This window comes from Cavia porcellus, unplaced genomic scaffold, assembly GCF_034190915.1.
Source record: "Cavia porcellus strain 051 isolate PalLab524CR breed Dunkin Hartley unplaced genomic scaffold, mCavPor4.1 scaffold_2, whole genome shotgun sequence".
Classification (NCBI taxonomy): domain Eukaryota; kingdom Metazoa; phylum Chordata; class Mammalia; order Rodentia; family Caviidae; genus Cavia; species Cavia porcellus.
In genome coordinates, this window is record NW_026947485.1 from 103,931,251 (window position 1) to 103,953,974 (window position 22,724).

The window sequence follows — 22,724 nt, forward strand, 5'->3', positions numbered from 1 at the left end:
GCTTTAAGACAGTCTGACTCTGGATGGAGGAACATTTGTACAACTTGATATTGAACAAACTCTGCCTGATCTCACTGAATGTTTCTCCTAGGAGCTACATTCAAATGTCCCACAGCACACATCTACAGCCAGACACAGAGACCAGGAAATCACCAAGCTAGGCCTGCTGGCCCAGCCTCACTCACAAGCTGTAGAGTCCAGGAAAAGTACACACTCTACAAGGATAGCACTTTGAGTTTACCTGAGAAGGGAGTTGTCCGCAGAGGTATTTTGATGGGTGCCAACGTCAGGAAATGGCATGGCTGCACACTGGAGGCAGATGGGCCCCGGAGTCCCTCAGGGTCCACAGAGACCATGGCAGCAGCAGCGGCTGCTGCAGCAGCAGCAATGGCAATGGTGGGACTGTTGTTAATCGGCTTAAGGCTGCTGTGGCAACTACCTGTGAAAGAGAGACAAAAAGTTAGCATGGGACAAATAGTGCCTATGTGTGACTGATACCAACTTCACTCAGTCAAGACACCAGAACCTGGAAACCAAGCAAGAGCAGCACCAGCTCCCTTTAAAAAGAGCCCACCTTGTGTGTCACTGTTTCAGAATGAATGGTTGTTGATGAGTTCTCAAGCTATCAAAGCAGGGGCTGTGCCCCAAGCGCACACACACACATACATCACTGTGTGATGCTCAGGGTACCGCAAAGTTGACAGTTGTGAGGGGAGAAGCAGGACATGTGTGCCATAAAGAGAGAATACTTTGCTGCAATACACAAGTGACATGTCATCAGTAATAAGTGTGACCAGTGTGCTGTCACTCAGAGAATTTGCTGAGGTCAGCCAAGGGAGAAACACACAGAATATGAGTGAGACTTTGCAGATTTCCATAGCACACAGGGCCAGCTTATCACTGCAGGATGCACCAGACCACTGAGGGCCCCGTGGGGAAAATGACAAACATTTAAATTTGGGGAGTCCCTTCAAGCACTCAGACTCCAAAACTGAAATCTAGGATGAAGATAAAAGCCATGCAGGTGGCTCACAAGACATTAATAAAACAGATCATAAAAGCATTTAAATGTTTACACCTTAGACATTAAGTCAACCAATCTTCATTTAACTGACAAGCATTTATTTGAGTGACAAGCATTTATTTGGATGCCAAATATAACCCATATTTTAGGGACAGAGCAGTGAGCCACTTAGAAGGGCTGCCTTCAGAAATGTCCCTCCCAGAGAGGAAGGACACACTGTATCTGTATTTTTATTTGTTAATTTTATGCTATAGATTGATGAGCACAAAGGTAAAAGTAGAAAGACTCAAGTGCTTTCAACTAGATCTCAACGTGGGGTGGTCAGGAAAGTCTCTACTGGGAAGGGGACACTTAGATAAAGTCTTCCTGAGGCAAGCAGTGGAACTGTGAGTGAAGAGATCTAGGAAGAAACAGCAGAAATCACAAAGGCCCTGTGGCAAAAACCAAGCCTGTGTGTTCCTGGAGCTGCAAGGAGACTGAGGAGGTCAGAGTGGAGTAGACAAGGGAAAGGATGTCGGGAGATGAGGCTACGAAGTCTGTCAGGGGACAGCCATGCTGTGTGGGTGGACTCGGGTGTACCAGTGAGTTGGGTTTTTGCTCTGAGTGAGGCAGGCCATGAGCAGGGGTGCAGTGTGCAGACTGGTAGAGTCTGCTCTGCTCTTCATGTGGGCAAACTCTTCTGGGCTGCTTTTGGAGGCAGGAAACAGGGCTCAGTTCTGGATGTGCCCAGTGATAGAACTTACTGAATATTGGTCTCAAGGAAGGATCCAGATGGGACACAGAATTTGGGAATATATAGAAGACGTTTGATACTATGCAATATACAGACTGCATGTAAAAAGTGAAAGAGCAACTTGAATGTGAATATATCAATATGACAGAGTTATAGTTGATTTTCTCTACTTCCTGTCTTTCTATATTTTCCAAAATCACATATACATATTTTGAAAATAACTTTTAATTTTTAATCAAGATTTAACTGGATTTTTAAATTTTTTATCAAGTACTCTTACATTTATAGAAAAACTGAGTGGAAAATATAAGGTTCCCTTGCATGGTCCCATCCCCAGTTCTCTGATTATTAACACCTTGCCTGGTGCAGTATGCCTGTCACATCTGTTGAGCTCACACTGACCCATTATTAATAAAGCCCTCAGTTTTCAACAGGGTTTACTCTTGGTGTTGTAAATTCCATGGCTTTTGACAAATGCACAATGACATGCATCTGCCAGTACGGTATCAAACAGAACAATTTTACTGCCCTAAAAATATCCTGCATGCCACCTCCTCATTCTCTTCCCCCAGCCCCTGGCAGCTACTGATATTCTTATTGTGGCCACAGTTTTGCCTTTTGCAGAATGTAGTATAATTGGAACCAAATGATACATAGCCTTTCATATTCACTTCTCCCACTTAGCCATATGCATTTAAGTTTCCTTCATGCCTTTTTATGGCTTGATAGCTCATTTCTTTTTACTGCTTAATAATATTTCATTATAAGAATGTACACAATGTATCAATTTACCTACCTAAGGGTGCCTTGGTTGATTTCAAGTTTAGGCAGTTACAAACAAAGCTGCTACAAACAACAGTATGCAGATTTTAATGTGCATCTTGGGAGTGTAACTACTGGATAATACAGTAAGAGTATACTTAGTCTTTTAAGAAACTGTCAAGAGTGTCCTCTCAAATGGCTATCCCATGCTGTAGTCCCACCAGCAATGAACGAGAATTGTTGCTATTCCTTGCACTTGGTAGTGTTTAGTGTCAGCAAGAGTAATGGGCTTTGTGCATTCTAATAGGTGAGTAGTAGAATTCTGCTTATGTCAGAAAATCAGAAACAAACAAGTGCTATTTCAAATACATCATCTTAATAAAAATACACTAGAAAACTGGTAGAGTAGAATACTTACATGTGAGAAAATACCCCCAGCCCCACCTTTCAGAACACTGTAGATCCTGTGTTTATGGATGTTTTCTGGCAGCAATGTCAGCCAGTATTGTGATGCATCACAATCACACTGTATGCTCTTTCCATGAGGTGATGCAAAATAAACACTTCCTTTATCACAATGGCCCAATCAAAGAAGCCACTGACTCCTACTGAAAGCAGAGGGGATGTAAAGGGGTGGAAAAGTACACAGCCCCCAGGTTACCCAACCACTGTCCCCCACCCCTGCCCAATGCTCAAGTCCTGCCCAACCCAGGAGCCCCAGGAATCAGTCCTGAAGAAGCTTCCCTCCATAGGCACATGATTTTCATCCTTATAGCATAACCCACTCCAGGGCCAGGAGGGACACAGCAGCAATACATCTCTGTTCCTGCCACTCTGTAAGGTCTGCCAATCTGGGATGGGAGAAGCACCAGGGGAGCCAGTCTCACACCTAGAGAATCCACCGTGATGATGGTCATGAAAGGCCACCATCATCAGAAAGGCAAGGTCAGGACAGAATATCTACACGATTTAACACATTTGTAACATCAAATTAGAAAGCAGCTGTCCTGGGACATAGCACACAACTCTTTGGTTGACACCAAAGAGTCTGACTCCTGGTTAAAAATATGGGTGATTTTTCAGATCTGGCCACAGGCAGTTACAAAAGCTGTGCCCAGTCACCCTCCTGGGCAGCTGCCTTCCCCACAAGACTGGCTGCATGGAAGACCAAGAGGGCACAACAATCAGGACTCATGTCCATGTGATCAGTTATGGTCCTAGATAGGGCAGTACCATCACATCTGGGCCTATCCATCTGAGGCCTGAGAAAGATGGCTTCTCACACTGCCTAAGTTGAGACCTCCTCATTGAAGGTGAAGAGGACCCTAAGGACACTTTCTCACTGGCACCCAGGACCTGGGATTTCCCCTCCAAGCACTCCCATTGCCCTCCTCCACATGAGGGTCCATAAAACTGCAAGAGCTCTTTGTTCACCAACCATGAGAGGGCCCTTGTCTGTCTGCCCTGATTCCCTGCCATAGAGCCTGCACTGTTATGCAGGGGAAGGGAGCAAACCAGAGAGTCGGCTCTGTGACTCTTGTCCTGGCAATGGAGGATAAGGCTCAATGCCTTCTTGTCAGTCCTCTGACCCTGACTCTTCACCTTTGTCTCTCAGCTCACCTTAGCTCCTGATGGGATGAATTCCCCACTTCAGAGGTTCTCCTTCCAGCCAGACTATATGGTCTATCAGAATTTCCAGGGGAGATGAGATCAGGGTGTTGCTATGGAGCCTCCACCCTCTATGACTATGTGCTTCAGATGTTGGCAATGCTTTAAAGAACAAGGCCTTTCAACAAGCAACTTTAAAATGTGTTACAAGGAGACAGGCAGTGATCATAAACCTCTCAGAGGGGTCTGCTAATGAGTATGGTGCTTAGGGGACTTGTTTTCTTAATGTCTCTCTTTTATAAAAAGACAGGGCCAAGTCTCATGATCTCAGGGGTGAACTGACCAGTAATATTTCGAAGTAAATTTGATCTATTATTTAAAACGCAGATGACCTTTCACGATGAATATGAAAGTAACCAACACTGTTTTAAAAGAAACATGTTAAAGTGAGAGTGTTTTGCGGACGCAAGTGGAAAAATATTTTTAACACCAGGTGTTTTGGTGCCAAAATTCATCTGTCAACTACAAGGAAAAATAAATAGGTACATATTTTTAATATGAATTAAACATAAACTTGGTATAATGGCAGACACCTGTAATTCCAGCAGTCTAGAAGGCTGAGGTAGGAAATCTGTGAGCTCAAGTTCACGCTGGGCAACTGAGTTACTGAGATCCTGCCTCAAAACAAAAGATATGAAAAGGGCTGAGGAGATAGCTTATTGCAAAGGCCCTGGAATAAATCCCCACTATTTCAAAAACAAACAAACAAAACCACTTAGAAGGCCAGTTTTTAACCTGCCTTGAATTCACTTGGTTACATATAAAAATGCAATACTTTCCTTCACAAAATCACCTGAATATTAGTGGAGACAGAAGTTAATAACCTGCATCAATGAAATGATTTTCATAATTGGTAGATAAGATGGAAATGAGAGGTCTCCATTTCAATGTAAGACTTCCTGGAGCTTTGGGACCTAGTGACAACCATGATTACTATGAGAACCAAAATCCTCTGTGGCAGGCAGCCAATGCACTAAGCCTCCAGCACAGACTAGCACATCCTGAAAGCAAGTAGAATGCACTTGAGGAAGAGGATGCTCAAGCACTTCCACTGATGGAGACACAACAACACCATACAACTGTCCCAGCTTTGGGGAAAAGTGTGTGGACTGTGTTATGGTTTCCTTTCTACCTCCTTCCCTACCACACCTCTATAGCAGACTGTGCACAGCTCTGGGACTGAAAGATGATATGACAGAAGACACAGATGCAAACAGATAAACACCCTCGGGTAACTGCTGCTTGAGGACATCAGCCAGAAAGAGTACAGAGCCAACAAGAGCCCTAGACGCCAGCTGCTCCTCTTGAGATCTGCTTCTTAAGCCTTTGGAAGATGAGCAGGCACTCAATCAATTGTGTTGACTGATAAATAATGATAATAACTTGCTTTCCCTTAAGGACTGTAGAAAATCCCTTAGTAGAGTAAATAAATAGTGAGCTAAGATGGGTCCAGCCAAAAAAAAAAAAAAAAAATCTGCTAAACCAGCTAAGAGATAAGCCAAAAATGCTATCCCATAAGGATTACTTATAAAAATCAATGTTTTAAGCAAAACAGTAATTAACCGTGTGCTTCCCTTGAAGACAGCCAGAGAAGAGGACACAGGCACAAGGGGCTCCAGAAGACCCAAGCATGCTCAGTTACCCTCATGACACTGCCATTGGAATCATTATTGCCACCTCCTACCTTCTCTGGTTAGCACATTGGCAAAGAAGCTTCGATTGTTTTATTTCAAGTCATCGTACTAACCATATACAGAGGAGACAGCTATGGGTTATACATCCACACAGAGGATGCCAAGGCTCTGTGAGGTTTAACATATTCACAGGAAAGCCAAAGTGAGAGGGCACCAGCATTCTCTAGGTGGACACATTTGGAGTATAACTCTGCAGAGCTGGGCCCAGGCCCACCTCGTTGAAGATGTATCTCCCACATCTGACACCCCTGAGGACAAGCTTCTCTAAGACTCTCCTTGACGTCTCCAGCACAAGAAGCTTCCAGCTGTGATCCCCCAACTTTTTAAGATGCCACTGGCCTCAGCAATGCAGGAAGGATGGCAAGCTTTGTATAGGCTTCTTTGCACATAGACAAGACTGGCATGCTGCCTGCCCTGTCTCCAAAGCCTACAGACCATTCAGCAGCTGGATTTTGCTCATCCTAGAATTCAACAGAGACAGGGATAGGATGGTGTCTTTGGGGCTGGGATAGTGGAGCAGGTACAGGCTCCAGAGCCACTGACATAAAGCTGAGGAAGCTGAGCTGCTACAAATTCAAGATTACCCACTCTAGTGGCAACATTTGCCTGGACTTTCTCTTCCTGAGCATACTGTATAACAGGAGACCCCTCAGTCACCAGTCTCTCCTGATGCTCTGCCAAGAAGGGACCCAGGCAGACAATGTCAGAAGAGATCTGAAAGAAGAGAGCCAGACTCACCCAGGCTCCTCCACTCTGCCACAGGATGCTTGGCCCAGAAAAGTATGATGTATCACCCCAGGATACCAGAGTCATCAGACAATAAATTGGAAATTATAACCATGTGGGTTGCAAAGTAGATGAGATGCTAAGTACACAACTTCATTTTACAGAATACCCAGCTAAAGGCCCAGGGTGCCATATCTACCTGTGAAGACAGTCATCAGGGAGGATCTTTAGAACTCAAAGGTAACAGAGTGTCAGATAAACAATTGGATGGCTGGCAAGAGTCCTCTGTCAGAGGGAAAACAGAAGCTGACAAATGCCAGCTGTCACCTTCTCTATGCTGAACAACGTATTCAAAGAAATAAACAATTATTAGTGTACACTGTCTATTTAGCAAATGATTTCAGCTCTGGTGGAACTACCAATTGGCAGTTATTTCTGCAAAAATAACTACTTGATCAGTACAGTATCTTCTGGCGTGAAGAGCACATGCAGGTTGTTCCCACAGATGAGTCTGGGGCCTTGTGGGCACAGTGGCTGTGACATCTGTAATGTGCAGCAAGCAAAGAGTGAGCCGGTATGAAGATCCCAGCATCTACAGACAGACACTTTCTTCCTTTCTGTCCTCCGAGAGCATCCTGTTCTTGTGCTCCAAGCAACAGAGGAAGCCATAAAGATCTAAATACATTCTTTTTTGAAAGACAAGCAGATTTTTTTCAGATCTAAGTGAAATACCAACGCAAATCTGGTGTGAGTGTTTGAGTTGCTACTTAACTATGTGACCAATATTTGATTTTTTGCTGTTTGCTGTTCTGATTGTCTTCTGAAACAGACATCCTACTCCTGATATCATTATATGTTTTGAATGTGCCAAAGAAGCAAACCTTTAAATTGGCTGTGCTGTCTGCCAAGCTCCACAGACCCACACCTCTCCCTTGCCCAGTGACCTGTTTTACAGCTAGGATCTTGCTGGACTTCTCAAGGACCTGCTGTTTTCATTTTCCCTCTCTTCTGAGTAATAGGGGCAGTGTAGTACTGCAGTGCTCAGAGACTGTCCCATTTGCACAGACCCCTCGTGGCCTGTGGGATGGATGGGCACTCCTTCCTTTACCTGATCTTTACCTCTTCCTAGTCAGTGAGAGCTGAACCCAAATTCAGATGGAGGTGGAACTCTCAGTCTCTATCCTAGAGGAAAGCATAGACCTCTTAAGCCACTGCCTGGGCTACCCAGGACAGGATCCATTTCAGCAGCAACCCACAGCAGTTCCTGTATCTGTGAAATATTCTCTAAAGCTCCAAATGGCCATGGGATGATGTTCACTGCATCCCAGTTTCCTCCTCTTTCCGTCTGAGAGCTTGTCCTGGTACCTCCATAGATGACTGTGTTTTAGCGTTCTCTGTGTTGGGCAATGCTATGGTTTCAACTGCTACCCTCTGGTCCTATGTTGGTGCTTTTGTGGATCATAAAGACCAATCTCCTTGGCACAATCTCCTTGGCACAAAAAGAAGTCATGTGGTGCCAGTTAAAAGTTCCTGTTGCTAGTCGCTGAATCTGCATGCCAGGAAACATACTAAAAGTAAATATAGAACTGTTGAGTTCAAAGATTAAGCCAACTAACAGGAAAGTAAAGATGAATAGAGAGAGAAGAATATGCCATTAAAGACTGTACAGGTAAAGAACTGTCTTGGTCACTTTTCTCAATACCAACACAAAATACCTGATGCCCAAATTATGGGAATATAAGTTTACTTAGCTTGCAGCTTGGAAGTTTCAGTCCATAATCAGCTGACTCAAAGCAGGGTGGCACACGTTAGAGGGCCAATAGTTCATTTCACCATGGACACGGAGAAGACAGGTCTTTAGTAACACTCACGAAGCTAAACAGAACCAGAGTGAAGGTTGAGCCCTTCTTCTTGGGACTTGCTAAGAAATAACTTCAAGACTTAGCCCAAAGTGATGAACTTTAGCAGTAAAAGACCAAGAAATCAAAAGAGGAGGAGCTAACTTCTTTTCCTCCCTTACACTTTGAGTGGGCTACATGCCCTAGGGCAGCACTCCCAATCCCAGCACTAAACAATGAACCAATCACAAACTCTAGATTCAGTTGCCTTTGAAAAACTCACCCCCCATGATCACATGAAGCTTTTGGGGGGACATCCAGACTCAAATCATAACAGGGGCTAAGGCCACACTACTCCCTCTTATCCTTCCAAGGCACCACGGTGTCCCACGTTGGATAAGAGCACAGACCTGTGTAGAATCTTCAGTCTCCCAGCTCCTAGGAACATGGTGGGCCATGGATCTTCCATGGAACCTCTTCCTGCAGGACATGATCAGGCATTGTGGGGCAGGGGAGAGGAAGTCCTGATGAAGATCAGGCTAGGAGGGGGCCTTCAAACAACAGTGGTGGAGTAGTAGGGATAGTGATCAGGGTTAGCTTGGCCTCACCTCAGGCCCAGGGAGCCTCACCATGGCACCTCTGCCAGCCACTCCTCTGCCTGGCCTCCTCCACTTACCGGGCCTGTGCCACACCAATGACATGGCTGGACTGGATTTCTAGGCACTGTCAGCACATCCAGGTTCCTGAGAAAACCATAAAAGGGTCACCCTGGGTGGCATGATCAGAGGACAAATGGCACTGGAGAGCATTTCCCACTGATCTCTACCCTGGGTTTTAAGTCACATACTGATTGACCTGAAATAGTCACCTGCCTTCTGGAGAATCCCTGTTCAGTGCCTTGGTTTTGATGTCACTGTATGTCAGCAGCCAGAGCTGTGGAGAGGTCTGGTCCCAAAGGGAGGCCTCCTTCTTCAGCGCACATAGTGACACAGTGCTGACTGCCTGTCAGGGCACAGGCATCCTATTGTTCCTTTCCTTCCGACCCATGCAGAGCTTAACTCTCATGCTCCATGCACCTGCATGTTGCTCTTGCTCTCACAGGTCTCCTAGATAGCCAGTAGGTGCCCAGCAAGCCTGGAACCTACAAGTCCATGAACTTCCTGAGGTTCCCATTCCCCCAGCTCAGCAGCTAGAATGATTTAACTCCTCCGACACTCTTGATGCTATGACAACCACAGACTCTTGTGGCTACCTCCCATGCACCCTTGGGTTTTGTGCCTCTGCCTCACTTCTCTGACTGCATATCCAGTGTCCTCCATGCATCTCTCACATCTGACTTGGATTTTAGGAATGCATGGGTTGCCCACATCCATTCCCTACTCAATCTCTTTATACTCCACCTTCCAAGAATGAAGGGATCCCTGTACTGGAGTCTCTCTTGAGCTGCATCCTCTCAACAAGCCACACTAGGCACACAGGTACATGGATAATCCCATAGGTGTCTCAGCCACTACTGTTCCCAAGTTAATTCTGCCTCTTCTCTCTGACTCTCCATCAAATTAGTGTCAGATCTGCCAGTTGAGCAAAGAATTCCCAAATCCATGTTTGCCCTTGTATCCACCATCAGTGTGACCCAGATCCACATATGCACAACCTGGATTGCTGCAAGTTTCATGTCAGCTTATTGGCATCTCAACAACCTCCTCTCCAAACTGCTTCCAAGTCACTTCAATAAACTGTGATTAAAGGCAGGTCTCTCGCTCTTCTCCTGGAAACTTCAGTAGCCTCCCCTTTACTTCTCCCCAAGAAGTTAAGCACTAGCTTCTTTGCAGGGCCCAGCTCTCAGGCAACTTATTCTCCTTCAACATAGACTAACCGCAGTCCTGAAAAATAATGATACCTGGCTATACTGCCTTCATTCTGTCCCCAAGGTCCCTTTGAGCCCAGTACTCTTTCTAGAGCCACTGGTCCAGGAACAGCCTCCCTTTTAACATAGGTCCCTACCATGTAGCCCTCCCCCTTTCACCATGGACACGGAGAAGACAGGTCTTTAGTAACACTCACGAAGCTAAACAGAACCAGAGTGAAGGTATGAGCCCTTCTTCTTGGGACTTGCTAAGAAATAACTTCAAGACTTAGTCCAAAGTAACAGCCAGTAACAAGTAGAAAGCTTCCCAAATAGAAAGAAAATAATGTGTTGAGAAACACACCACCATGGAAATAAACTTTCCTATCTAAATCTCCAGTTCTCTTGTCTCTGTGTCCTGGGAGAGTAATCACCATCTAACATCCACTTATGCCATAGAGAAGTGGAACATGCTTTGCTCCACGTCTTCTGCTTTGATCACGGGCAACTTGTGGAAAGGAAAAATTCCAATAAACTGTGTTTCTATAGACAACCATGCTTTCATAATCTAAAACAATCACTCAGTTTATTCAAAATAATATTCAGCACACAGAAAGGAGACGTGAAAAACTGATGGATAATGTGCACCAAATGTCTCCCACGATAACACTGACCAGGGCAAAGGGCTCCAACACCACTCCCATTTGCCTCTGTTCAGCTGTGCTAACCGTCCCAACACCGAGCAAACCGAGACCGGGAGATGCGAGTTTCCATATTATAACTTTTTCTTCATCTCTATCCCTGAAGGAATTTTGAAAGTGACTTGCCTGCACAAATTCCTTTAGTTTTCCACATAGCCTCTCCACATTTATTGATCTCTAAGTATAACCTGTCTGTATAAAGAAATTGTTTTGCAAAGGGCTGGTGTCATGTTAGTTGTGTTTCACTTAAAAACAACAAAAGTAACTTACTTTTCACACCATGAGGCATTGCTGCTTTTTGGCTGGTTTTGCTGTTCTTGTTGTTGCTGTTTTAGTTTTTGTTTTCTGACAAGGTCTCAACAAGTTGTACAGACTGGTCTTGAATTCGTGGGCTCAAAGAATTCTCGTGCCTTGCTCTCTCAAGTAACCCTCATGCCCAGATTTGCTTGTTTTTAAACTATCACACATTTATACATCTATTCCATATAATGCCAAGACGCCTCCCAGGCCCCAGAGCTGGGAGGACTTACTGAAAGCCCAAAATGTCCTTTTTCCCTTCTACTCTTCCAATTTTTGTCCATTAGTAAAACCACTTTTTAGCTGTGGTGACCTTGAAAACAGTGCAGACTGGTCTTCCTGTCTCCACATTTCTCAAACCAACTACTACCTTGGATGGAACTGGCAGGCTGAGGACCTCAATTGGAACCCAAGACACAGAAGTGTCCTGAGTGGTGTTCTGAGATACTTACTTCGTAACCAACGCTCCTTGCCTGATCACTGTCACTGGATCCCATGATGAAAAGTGCCCACCTTTTCTAGCTCAGGCCTGAGGGGCTGCAACCAGGATTAATCCCTCTCCTCACAGCATCAGACCTTTTCAGCTGGGTCTCCTTCCACTGTAACTGCTACAGTTACACACACAGCTTTGACTGTGTGCTTAGAAAATCCCAATGATGCGAGCTCTGTTCCCTATGTACTATATAGAAGCCAAAATGTCCAATCAGAGTCACCTGAGATTTGCATATAGCACACTTTCTGTCCTGCCTTAGCAATGTGGATGTACAGGACAAGATCGCAGGAGTTATTTAATGCCAAGAAGGTGGAAAATTCATTTACCTCTGTTCATCAGTTTAGGAATACTAATGTATTGTTATTTTTATTTCACGTACCTTGATGCACAATAATCTGAATATTCATTTTATTAAAACGAGAGATTAATTACACTACCTCAAAGAACAAACTGCTGCTAATACTCAGTAATTTAAATATCCTGCTTACTGTAATGAACCAAGTCAGAGAAGACAAGAAGAAAGAGCTGGGTAGTAGCTACTTTCTTCATGAGACACAGCAACAGTTTCACAGTCTGAGTGCTATGAATCCGGCCATCCACTCACTCTGGCCAGCACCCATGGGCCAGCAAGTTTTTAGAATCAAGCCCCACGGGAAGAAAGCCTCTTGATTCCTCCTGATTCACTTGTCATCAGAACATAAAAGTTACCTACCTCTGCCACACAAACCTTACACTTTTGTGTGTACAGTTGATGTTCAAAATACATGTTAACAGGCTATACAACTGGTTTCCTGGAAGATCCATTCAGTGAATGGCTTTAGTGGGTTACAAGGGTCCACACACCCAGTTATGACTCCTAAATTCACTCCTTCGAGGGTCTGTCTTTTAGGGAATTCAGTAATACCCATATTAAGGGCGTCCCAGGAGCATGTGTGACTGCTGCTAAAGAGTGTCTTTTATAGAATGTGACCGTACTAATGGCAAAGGAGAGATTAACCCTTCACCCTGAAATGCACGTGTTCACCAAATTATACCGTAGCAGGTAGACTCAAAACCTAACAGGCAGGCAAGTCTCACTGACCTTGAATGTGGAACAGAATCCTATTTGTTTGCTCTACAACAAAAGTTTTGCAGAGGGTTCCTTGATGCATTAAGCAAAGTGCTGCTGTTTATCATCAGGCAGCTATTTTCAAACCACTTCATTATGTTTGACACACACACAATTTGCACTCACCTCTTACCTACTTGCAATATCCCACAGCAGTAATAAAACACAGGAAATTATTCTTAGCTCATATCTTTCTCTTCAGAGACCCATTTAGACAGCGGTGCAATCAGCCAGCTGACAGTTTTTAGGAATTTTCCTTCTTTGCTATGCCTACATTCATTATGAAATTAAAATGACTGAATGCCTCATAATTGAGATACAAGATATATTTTTTTCACTTTACCACCTGCGTGCATGTGTTCTGGTCCTGAACCTTCTCAGGTAAATGCACAGGGATATTTGCTGCCCAGACTTAAGGATGCGGATAAACAAGTGAACATGGATGACTTCATTTCTCAAACCCAAACACATTTGCAGGAATCAGTCTCTAGACTAGGGTTTTATGCATACCCGAGTGGATATATGCAGTATTTGAGAATTAAAATAGAAGACAGAAAAATTGTCAGAAAATATTTCTCATTGTATGCAGAGGCCGTTGAGATGTGTCTCACTGAGTTCCTTTTTCAGAGTTATAATATGGTACAACTTTATCTGTCCTTCTGGAATGAATGCCCTAAGTAATCTGAGAGCCTGGGATTCCATAATTAAGGCATTGGTGGGAATAAGGAGAACAAGGTGCTTGTTGAGGCAGGAGCTAATACAGGAAAGTGCTCCTCACATGTGTAGATCTAGCCCAGAAGAGAAGGACCTCACACAAATCTGTCAATGAATGGTGACCACAGAGGACAAAAGGTGCTTAACATTGACAAACTGGATGCAGAGACTCTGTAAACCATGAAGGTGATTTTAGCCCATTCTTTGAACCCTAGCTATGGAGTCTTAGGAAGTATCTCCTAGGCTGTGTGTGTACGGTGAAGCTTTAGCCACCCCAGTCACTGCAGTCACACCAATAGATACTTAAAAAATTCTGAACGTACCAATGAGGTTGCCTGTCCTAAATCTGAACCACCAGGAAGACTCCCCACAAGAGCAAGAACATCCACATCCATCCACAGATATGTCTGGGCACTCAGGTATCCATGGCACCCTCCCAACTCTGGTGCCATGCCATCCCTGATGTAGCAGGCTTGGATTAACCTGAGAAAGAAACATGTGAACAAACTAACAGAAGAACCAATGATGCAGTTGGCATCACTAAGGAAAGTGCCCGGAGCAGGAGAGGGGAGACAGCTACTCCTGTGCTCCTTCACAAGGTAGGTGGGCAGGAAGTTTCCAAAGTCAGATCAGCAGAGGAAGCAGGATGAGCTGCCATAAGGAGCCCCAGAAGGAAGGTGTCCCAAGAGAAGAGACAGTTGCTGCAAAGGCCCTCAAAAAGCTACTAAGCTGCTCAAAGAAGGGGAAGAAGCCAGTAGGGCAAGAGCCACCCACAAAAGATAGAATGGGTATGAGGTAGAAAGGTAATGAACCACACCAAGACTTCAGGGGAATTTTATCCCACAGGGTGATTCTTTCCCTAGGGGTCACTCTCTGGGGCTCTGGAAGACGCTTGCTGCCTCCTGTACTAGAGACATCACATGAAAGAGGAGACTGAGGTGACTGTCTTTGTAGCACAACTTTGTAGCACTTCGCCTAGGAAATACTTTCTATGATTCAATAGCTGGGGTTCAAAGAATGAACTAAAATCACCTTCATGGTAGGACATGACTCTCCTTCTAGGTCAACTTCAATTTTCTCTTTTGTTTAATGGATTCCAGGTCAATGTAGCCCACAGTCATCTCTTTGATCTGGGTACCATCGGTGGTATGACATGAATCTATCTAGACAAATGTCATTCAGTCCAACTCCCCCCTTACTTTACTCCTGATGAGGATGGGTTTTCAGCTGTGCTGTGGATGACATGTCAAGTCCTGGGGAACCTAAATTGAACAATGCCAGAACTTACTCATTGAGATGATATCTATGGGGAAATATGCTACACGGAGTATTCAATGCCTCTGTCTCCCTACCTGCCCTGCCTCTTTTCCCGCTTCCCTTCATTCTTTCTTGCTTGCCTGTCAATCAAATGCACCAGGGAAATGGTCCCTGAATGATCCGATGGAATGGAAAATGTGTTCAGAGATTTAGTGGATCTCAGATAACTCAGATTCCCACAGTAAACCCAGTCTAACCCCACACCTGAGCCTCACTGCTGCCTTGCATTGCTCAGGCCAGCTGTTCCCTTAGGGGAGATAGTGAGCACCTCTATCTATTAAACTACATAAGGAGACCTGCATGTGTGTGCATACATACACATACACGTACACTCAGGTTCTTTTTACAACTGTGATGTGTGCATACAGTCACATGTGGCCCTGCAGAGGCAGCCCCTGGTGAGCTCTGCCATCTGCATCCCAGCCATCCACCCCAGTACCAACCAGAGGCACCTTCACTCAGGCTACAGTCTACTTTCTCACTTGTCAAGTATAAAGCAAAGACATTTTGCTACTTGTGGGACATGAGCGAGTCTGTAGCCACACTTTCCCCATACTCACATCTTGACCTTTAAGAATCAATCAAAAAATGTCTCTATTCAGGTGATTACTGTGGCCCTCAGTGAGAATTCTTTTTCTCTTATCTAAATGTGCTCCTTCTCATTATCCACCACTGACACTTACCTGCCTTCTCACTTCTACTGCAAATTCAAAAATCCTATCCTTTGCTTTCCAAGTTGCCTTCAGTCTTCTTTTCAACAGGATGGACAGGCATTTCTCAAGTGTCCCTCACTGCCAGGTTTTTCAGCAATGAACGTGCCAGGATGCCCTGCATTCCCGGATGCCTAAGGGAATCTATACACCTCTCTATCATGCAGAGTGAATGCAAATGAGATAATTAGAAAAAAGGAGACTCAAGGTTCATTTTTAATTTTTTAACATACACTGCAATGAAGATAATGCTGCCTGAAAAGAATACTTACAGTCTGTAGAGAAGTGAGCACCATATTGCTTATATGAAAGGCATTTGTATTAACAAGGGGAAACAAATAGGGTCTAAATTTACCTTGAGACCACCAAGAAGAGTGCAGAGCTCCTTCACTGGGAACTCTCACTTTCCTAAGTTCCTAGATCTGCCTTGAAGTTAATGAGGCATAATTTCTAGGGCACCTCTCCAGGCTCTGTTCTTAGCTCCCTAATGCTAAATTTATATTTTCCTCCTTAAAATGGACCTTCCACCAAATTTGTACAAATTTACAAGCCCAAAAACTACTGTCTATGTTTGCCTGTCACCTTTACCAAATGGAGTAGGACAAGGGAAATCCATCCTTCTTCAAAGCCACTTACAGGAAATTTACCCAAATCTTCAACCCTCAAAGCACACATAATAGCCAGATATTCAGATTTTAAGCTTGCAAGATTCTTGTAATTTAACATGAAGTCACATTCACATGGACCCACAGTTATGTGAAATAAAACTATGATACTTTGGTGTTTTAGGGCAAGCATATTTTTTTTTTTAGAATTCTTGATGTGATTGCTTTGAAAATGCACTGTGATCAATGATACATCACAGGCAGAATGCAGCTGATTCTCCATCAAAAACACTAACAAAAGCAGCTGTAGCACCAGGAAGACAAGATCTCCCTACCTGAAAAGCTCTTGCCAAAAGTTTAATAATCTAAGGAAAAGTTAATACAGGAAAATATTAACAAAATAAACGTGACTATAAGAGCCATGGAAGCAGAATTCGGCCTCTGTTTCATTCACTACTGTATCTCTCGGCACATAGTCCAGTACATGCTCTACGGGAGATGCGCAGCCCATATTGCTCCTGTTGCTTCCTGACTTGGTCTTTGTCAAGTCCTTGTCACACCAGGCCTTTTCCAGGGCTTCCATATCCCCATGACAGGGATAAGACAGGGAAACAAGACAGACAGGGATTCTGCCTTCAAGAGCTCACATTCTTACCTACTTGCCCTTACTATTGGATTTTCAAAGGAAGAAAATAATGAACATCAAAGTGAATATTTCATTTTTATCTGGTATCACTTCTCATAGTTTAATTTTGCACAGGTCATGAACCTAACTTTCTAATCAATTAAAGCTCCTGCGGTTGCTGCACCTCAGAGGAAACTACGCACCTGCTTATCTGGCCCTTTGCCCAGCTATCAGAGTATATAATTTGAGAATGGATAATTTGAGACAAAACAGTATTCTGTGTTGAAGAATATTTCTTACTATACAATTTAGAGATAAGTGCATGTAGACTACAGGGCTGACCAATCTCCTCAGTAGAAACAGCCAAACTGAGTTAGGTTTTCAACAGTGCTACCAGTAAGGCTCACTGAGGGATTTCTAGATGCAATAAATAATAACATTGGGTAGAGGCATGGCCAGGGCTATGAAAAATAGAGCTAGTCTCTAAGGATTCTATTTCCCTTCATGCTCCAAGACTTTTAGGTTAGGTCCACAGGCAGCAAGCAGGAGGGGAAAGTCTGCCATAGGTTTACAGCAGCTGAGCCCAGGACCTTAGAACTGAGCAGGAGACAGACTCTCAGTGGGATGGGTCTGGCCTTGCATTGGTGGTGGCTCTCAGGTCTGCAGGTGCAGGGAATCAGAGGAGGACACAGCCAATCTACTCAAGTGGAGTGCTGCAAGCAAAGATAGAATGATAAGCTCCTAATTAAGAACACCAGATACATAAAGATGCAAGCCATAATGGGTGAGTCAGCAAATCCACATACAGGCAATCTGTATTCACAGTGATAGACATATCAAAATTTCACCTGAAGAATATAAAATAACTGCATGTGAAATGTGTACTACAGGGACAGGAATCTATAAACTCTAAGGAATGATGCAATTGAAAAAAGCGTATTATGAAATTTCTAGAGATTAAAATTATAAATTTTATAATGAAAAAAATTAGGGAGTTAAAATGTAAATCAGGCAAAAGTTGAGAGATTTAGTATCTACAAAATATAGCTGAAAAAATTATATGAATGACCATGAGAACAAAGAGATAAACACTATGAAAAAAAGCAAGAGAGATGAGATTTAGAATAATGAAGTATCACACATCATTCACCAGCATCGCAGACAAAATGGGAGAAAGGCAACACCTAAAAGAGGTCCCAGAAATAAAGAAAAACATGAATCCATAAAAGCATAACCACTTCTAGATACCTTGTGATGAAACTATAAATCCTATGGTCAAGGTAAAACCTCTAAAGCATATAGAAAAACAAAACAAAACAAAAAAGGTGAATTCTCTACCTGGAAACATCATTTAGATTGACATAAATCTCCACAGAATGTTACATATGCATACAAGTATCCTCCAAAGAATACACTTTTTACATATTACAAAAATACACTAGTAAGCGGGAAGGGATATACCTCAGCAGCAAGACACCTGCCTGGCATGCACAAGGTCATGAGTTCAATCCCCTGTATCAAAAAACAAGCAAACAAATACACTAATAAAAGAATTTTAAACTAACTAATGAATATCATAAAACCCTGAGAAAATATTCTCAAAGAGTTGGCAAAAAAATAACTGTCAACAAGAAAAAATACTCTTCAAAAAAAAGTGAAAATAAATGTGTATATTCAGATGAGAAAAACTCAGAAGGATTTCTCTAGCTGACCTCTATTTAAAGAAATGCTAAAGGATCTGTCTTAGTCACTTTCTCCTCACTAAGACACAATATCCAACGCCTACAGCTCAAAAGAGCAGAGGTTTATTTTGGCTCATGCTGCAGTCACTGGTCAGCTGGTCCAAGGAAGAAAACTCTGTGACAGAGAGGACTAGCAGACAAAAAGCTACTCATATCATGGAATCCGGAAATAGGGAGAGAAGAGAGCATCCTAGCAGGGAAACGCTCTCTTCCAGGTCAGGCCACCAGGACCAGGCTCTTCCCCAGAGGCCACTTCCTCACAGCAAGGCAGCTGCACTGCCCCTGTGACTCAATCACTTTCCAAAAGGCCACCTATGAGTGCACGAGGCTTTGGGGACAAAAACCATAACAAGATTTGATAATAAAAATGATCTTCAAAGGACCATCTGAGGAAATCAAGCATTTAACCAATATAGAATAGGAATGAAGATAATATTTAAAAGAGTACATAATGAAAAGTAAGAACATCTAAGGCAAAACCGAGAAAAATGGATGCCATTACCAAGTATCATGCATATTCCTGAATTGCTTAGTGGGGTATGAGCACCGCAAGCTTTTTAGAGCCAAAGTGTGTAGTACAAATTAAGCATACATTCAAATAATAGAGTTAATAAATTACAGAAATAAAATAAAATTTTTAAAAGGGAAAATTCAATTAACAAAAAGATAAATGAAAACAGGAAACAAAAATGAGAAAAATGAAGTGTAAAACTAAAGAGATAAGAGCAAGTCCAATGAGATCAATATTCATAACAAATGTAAATTGGCTGATGAGTTTAAAATCAGATTGCTAATTGGGAAAAAAGTCACACACTTTAACTCTAAGGACATAACGCAGAAAAGTTGATAGCAACTGTATGGAAAAAATAGATTCACAGCTGAAAGGGGATACAAACAGACTTCCTATGCAGCAGGCAACTATATGAAGAAAGAAGTAAAATTCACTATAAAAATATATAATTTAAAATATGGGCAAAATTAATGAAATAGGGTAAAAATTGATGAGACTATAAATAAACTTTTTGAGATATCCTGATATCTTTTTTTTTTTAATCGATACCAGGGATTGAACTCACGACTACACGCTTGTAAGGCAGGCGCTTATGCCGCTGAGCTAAATCCCCAGCCCCTGAGATATCAACCACCATACTCTCATCATACCCTATGACCCTCAGCCTACTTTTCTCAAATATTTTCAAAAGAAGAAATATAACATAACAGCATAATAATCAACTTTACTCAGTTGGACAAATATAAAGCCTAACATTAACAGATGCATTCTAAATAACCATCCGTGAGACATTTGTGAAAGTTAATAAAATATGAAGCCTCTATACAGTTTAAAAGAACTGCTGATGCATATAGGTCATTTATATGACCAAAATTTTTAAACTTCAAATTAATAACAAAAAGAAAACTACAAAGCTGGGGATATAGCTCAGTGACAAAAGCGCTTGCCTGGCAAATGTAAGGTCATGAGTTCCATTCCCAGAACCAAGAAAAAACACAGAACAATACCAAAACATTAAAAAAAAAAGAAAAAAAACACAGACCACTGTATGTCAGAAAATTAAACAGAACTTTCTTAGAAAGCCTATAGGATATAAAATTACAATGAAAATTTAAAATACACACATATATAACTGAGTGATAATAAAGTAGCAAATTTTAAGTTTATGAAATACAGTGAGAATGCTAATTAGAAAACAATGTACTTTATGACCTTGAATATGTTATTAGAAAAGGACATAGAGAACTAATATGCAAATATATAACTTAAAGATTTACAGGAAACAAAACTGAACAAATCTCAAGAAAATGGAATAAAACACAGACAAGAGCAGAAATCAACAAGGCTGGAAAACATATAACAAATACTTTTAAAGTCTGAAAGTTATTTCTTTAAAGAAATAATTAAATGAACAAAGTTCTATGTAAAATAAGTCAACTTTTGTATGATGAAGTACAAATGATGTCTTTCATTTAAAAAGATAACTGTTAATATAGTATATCAAAAAGTATTTCACAATTGCACATTCTTACACCAAAGACAATTTGCAAACTAATGCAAATAGGAATTTTAGAATATATAATATCACCAAAACTTCCAAAGAATTAAAAAGAATGTGACCACTTCCCAATATATTCTATGAAGACAGTATACCTGTCATACTAAACCAGGTAAATAAAACGGAAGAAAAAATCAGAGCATTTTCACAACATACATATTAAAGAAAAAATAATAGCAATAACTTCATCAGTGTACATAAAAAGGTATTTCACCATGAAGAACTTGCATTTTTCCAAAGAATGCAATGATTTAACATGATAACATGTTTAAATGTCATATAACAAAATAACCAATTGAAGTGCAATGTGATTATCTTAACAGAAAAATGGAAAAAATCAGCATTAAAGTATGGTAAATGCTAAATTATGGTAATCCAGCAAACTACAATAGGAGAAGCTTGCCCAAGTTGACCAAGGATAGTTAATAAAATCCCTAATGTGTATCACTGTTAATGGAGAGTATCAGAACCCTCTCCTTAAACATTAAAATAATACAATAGCTATGTCCTAACACATGAGACGTTGCAGTCGGAGTCCTAGAGAGTAAAGGCAAAAGTAAATTTCAAAAATTTAAATGAAAAACTGCACAAATAAGAAGAAAAACCTTTCTCTGAATGTCATCACTTCAGTGGTTCCTGCAAGATGGCCTTTGAACGTCTCCTAAGATAGGGGAAATACTTTAACAACTTGGACTAAGAAGTCTTTAAAAAAACTTTAAACTATTGGTAAACTATTATAAAGTTGGTAAAATATTATAAAGAAAGTAAACTAAACTCTTGAAAGTGTTTATGTAGAAGTGAACATTTGGAAACAGTTTCCCATGGTATATTGATAATAAGAAAGACATAATTTACCAGCTAGATTTTAAAAACATATAAAAGGTGAAATAAACTATATATTAGTATGATGGAGAAATATTCATTAAAATACTAAGTCACAGTGAAACATGAAACTGTAATTATGATGTCACATCACATGTGACAACAGAATTGGAAAGAAGCACACATATCCCACTGGGTGAAGCACAGAGCCCAGATTGGCCACCAAAAGCTTCAAAATTTCCAAAGGTTCACCTGTCATTCATAAACCAAACTCGGTTTTATCTTCCACTGAGATGTCTGTTTTCCCATATTATGTGTGTATCCCCTATGTCTACAAAAATTGGAAATACAGAATAATTTGTTTGTCTCATGATTTCAGAAATGTTCAGCATCGTGGGGCTCCCCCTCCCCACCCACCATTGTTTGATACACTGAGGTGAAGCCGAGGAGCTTTGACACCAGTGTTTTTTCTTTTAAGTCAGTACTAAGTCATGACTAGGAACAATTAGCTCTAAATTCACATTTTACTCTCCCATACCCTGTAGCAATACATCCCAACTCACAAGGGTGCACCTAGGGACCAGCCCAACCCTCTGGGTTGGATGCTTAGTGGAGATGTTCACTGTAGCAGAAGGCAGGTGCTGCTACCTGTGTGTTCCCTGGAATGTGTCCTCTGACCCAAGATAAATGATGTTATGCTTTCACAAAGACCACTCCCAAAATTCTAGTGTGACAGAAATTTTAAAATTTTAAAACTAACTAGCAGCCTGATAGCACATTGGGACAAGATATGCTTATCCTGCCTATCACATAGCTAGAATGCTAAACCCTGTCAGCCTTGACTGTGTCCAGCTGCTTCTCATTGACAGCCTGACCTAAGTCAACCTGACCATGTCCAGCTGCACGTCTGTGCTTTCCCACTTAAAAATATATCCTGTTTTTCTAACGTATTGCAAGTACTTTCTACCCAGCAACAGGGCAACAGTTTATAGGAAGCCTAACCCAATGAAAACCCCCCACACTTTCAAGCTTCTGTACTTCCTGCTTTCAAATCTATATAAGCCAAAACCCAAATTGACTTGGGGTTGGTGATTTGGAACTGATTCCTACCAGTCCACTGGCTTAATAAACAGCTGCACCAACTCTTTGGTGCAGAGCATCTTCATTTGGCATGGTTTCTGCTACAGTAGAAGATGCTATGACTATAAAATTCATCTCAGAATGGAGTTT

The 22,724-nt window shown here is 41.9% G+C and overlaps 1 protein-coding gene across 1 annotated transcript in view; it reads right to left on the reverse strand.

Moving 5' to 3' along the window:
* Positions 1-22,724, reverse strand: part of Tcerg1l (transcription elongation regulator 1 like) — a 195,691-nt gene that overhangs the window by 154,552 nt on the left and 18,415 nt on the right. Inside the window, exon 4 of the mRNA XM_063244957.1 lies at positions 242-439. Coding sequence (XP_063101027.1) covers positions 242-439 — 198 coding nt within the window. The remainder of the gene's footprint in view (positions 1-241; positions 440-22,724) is intronic.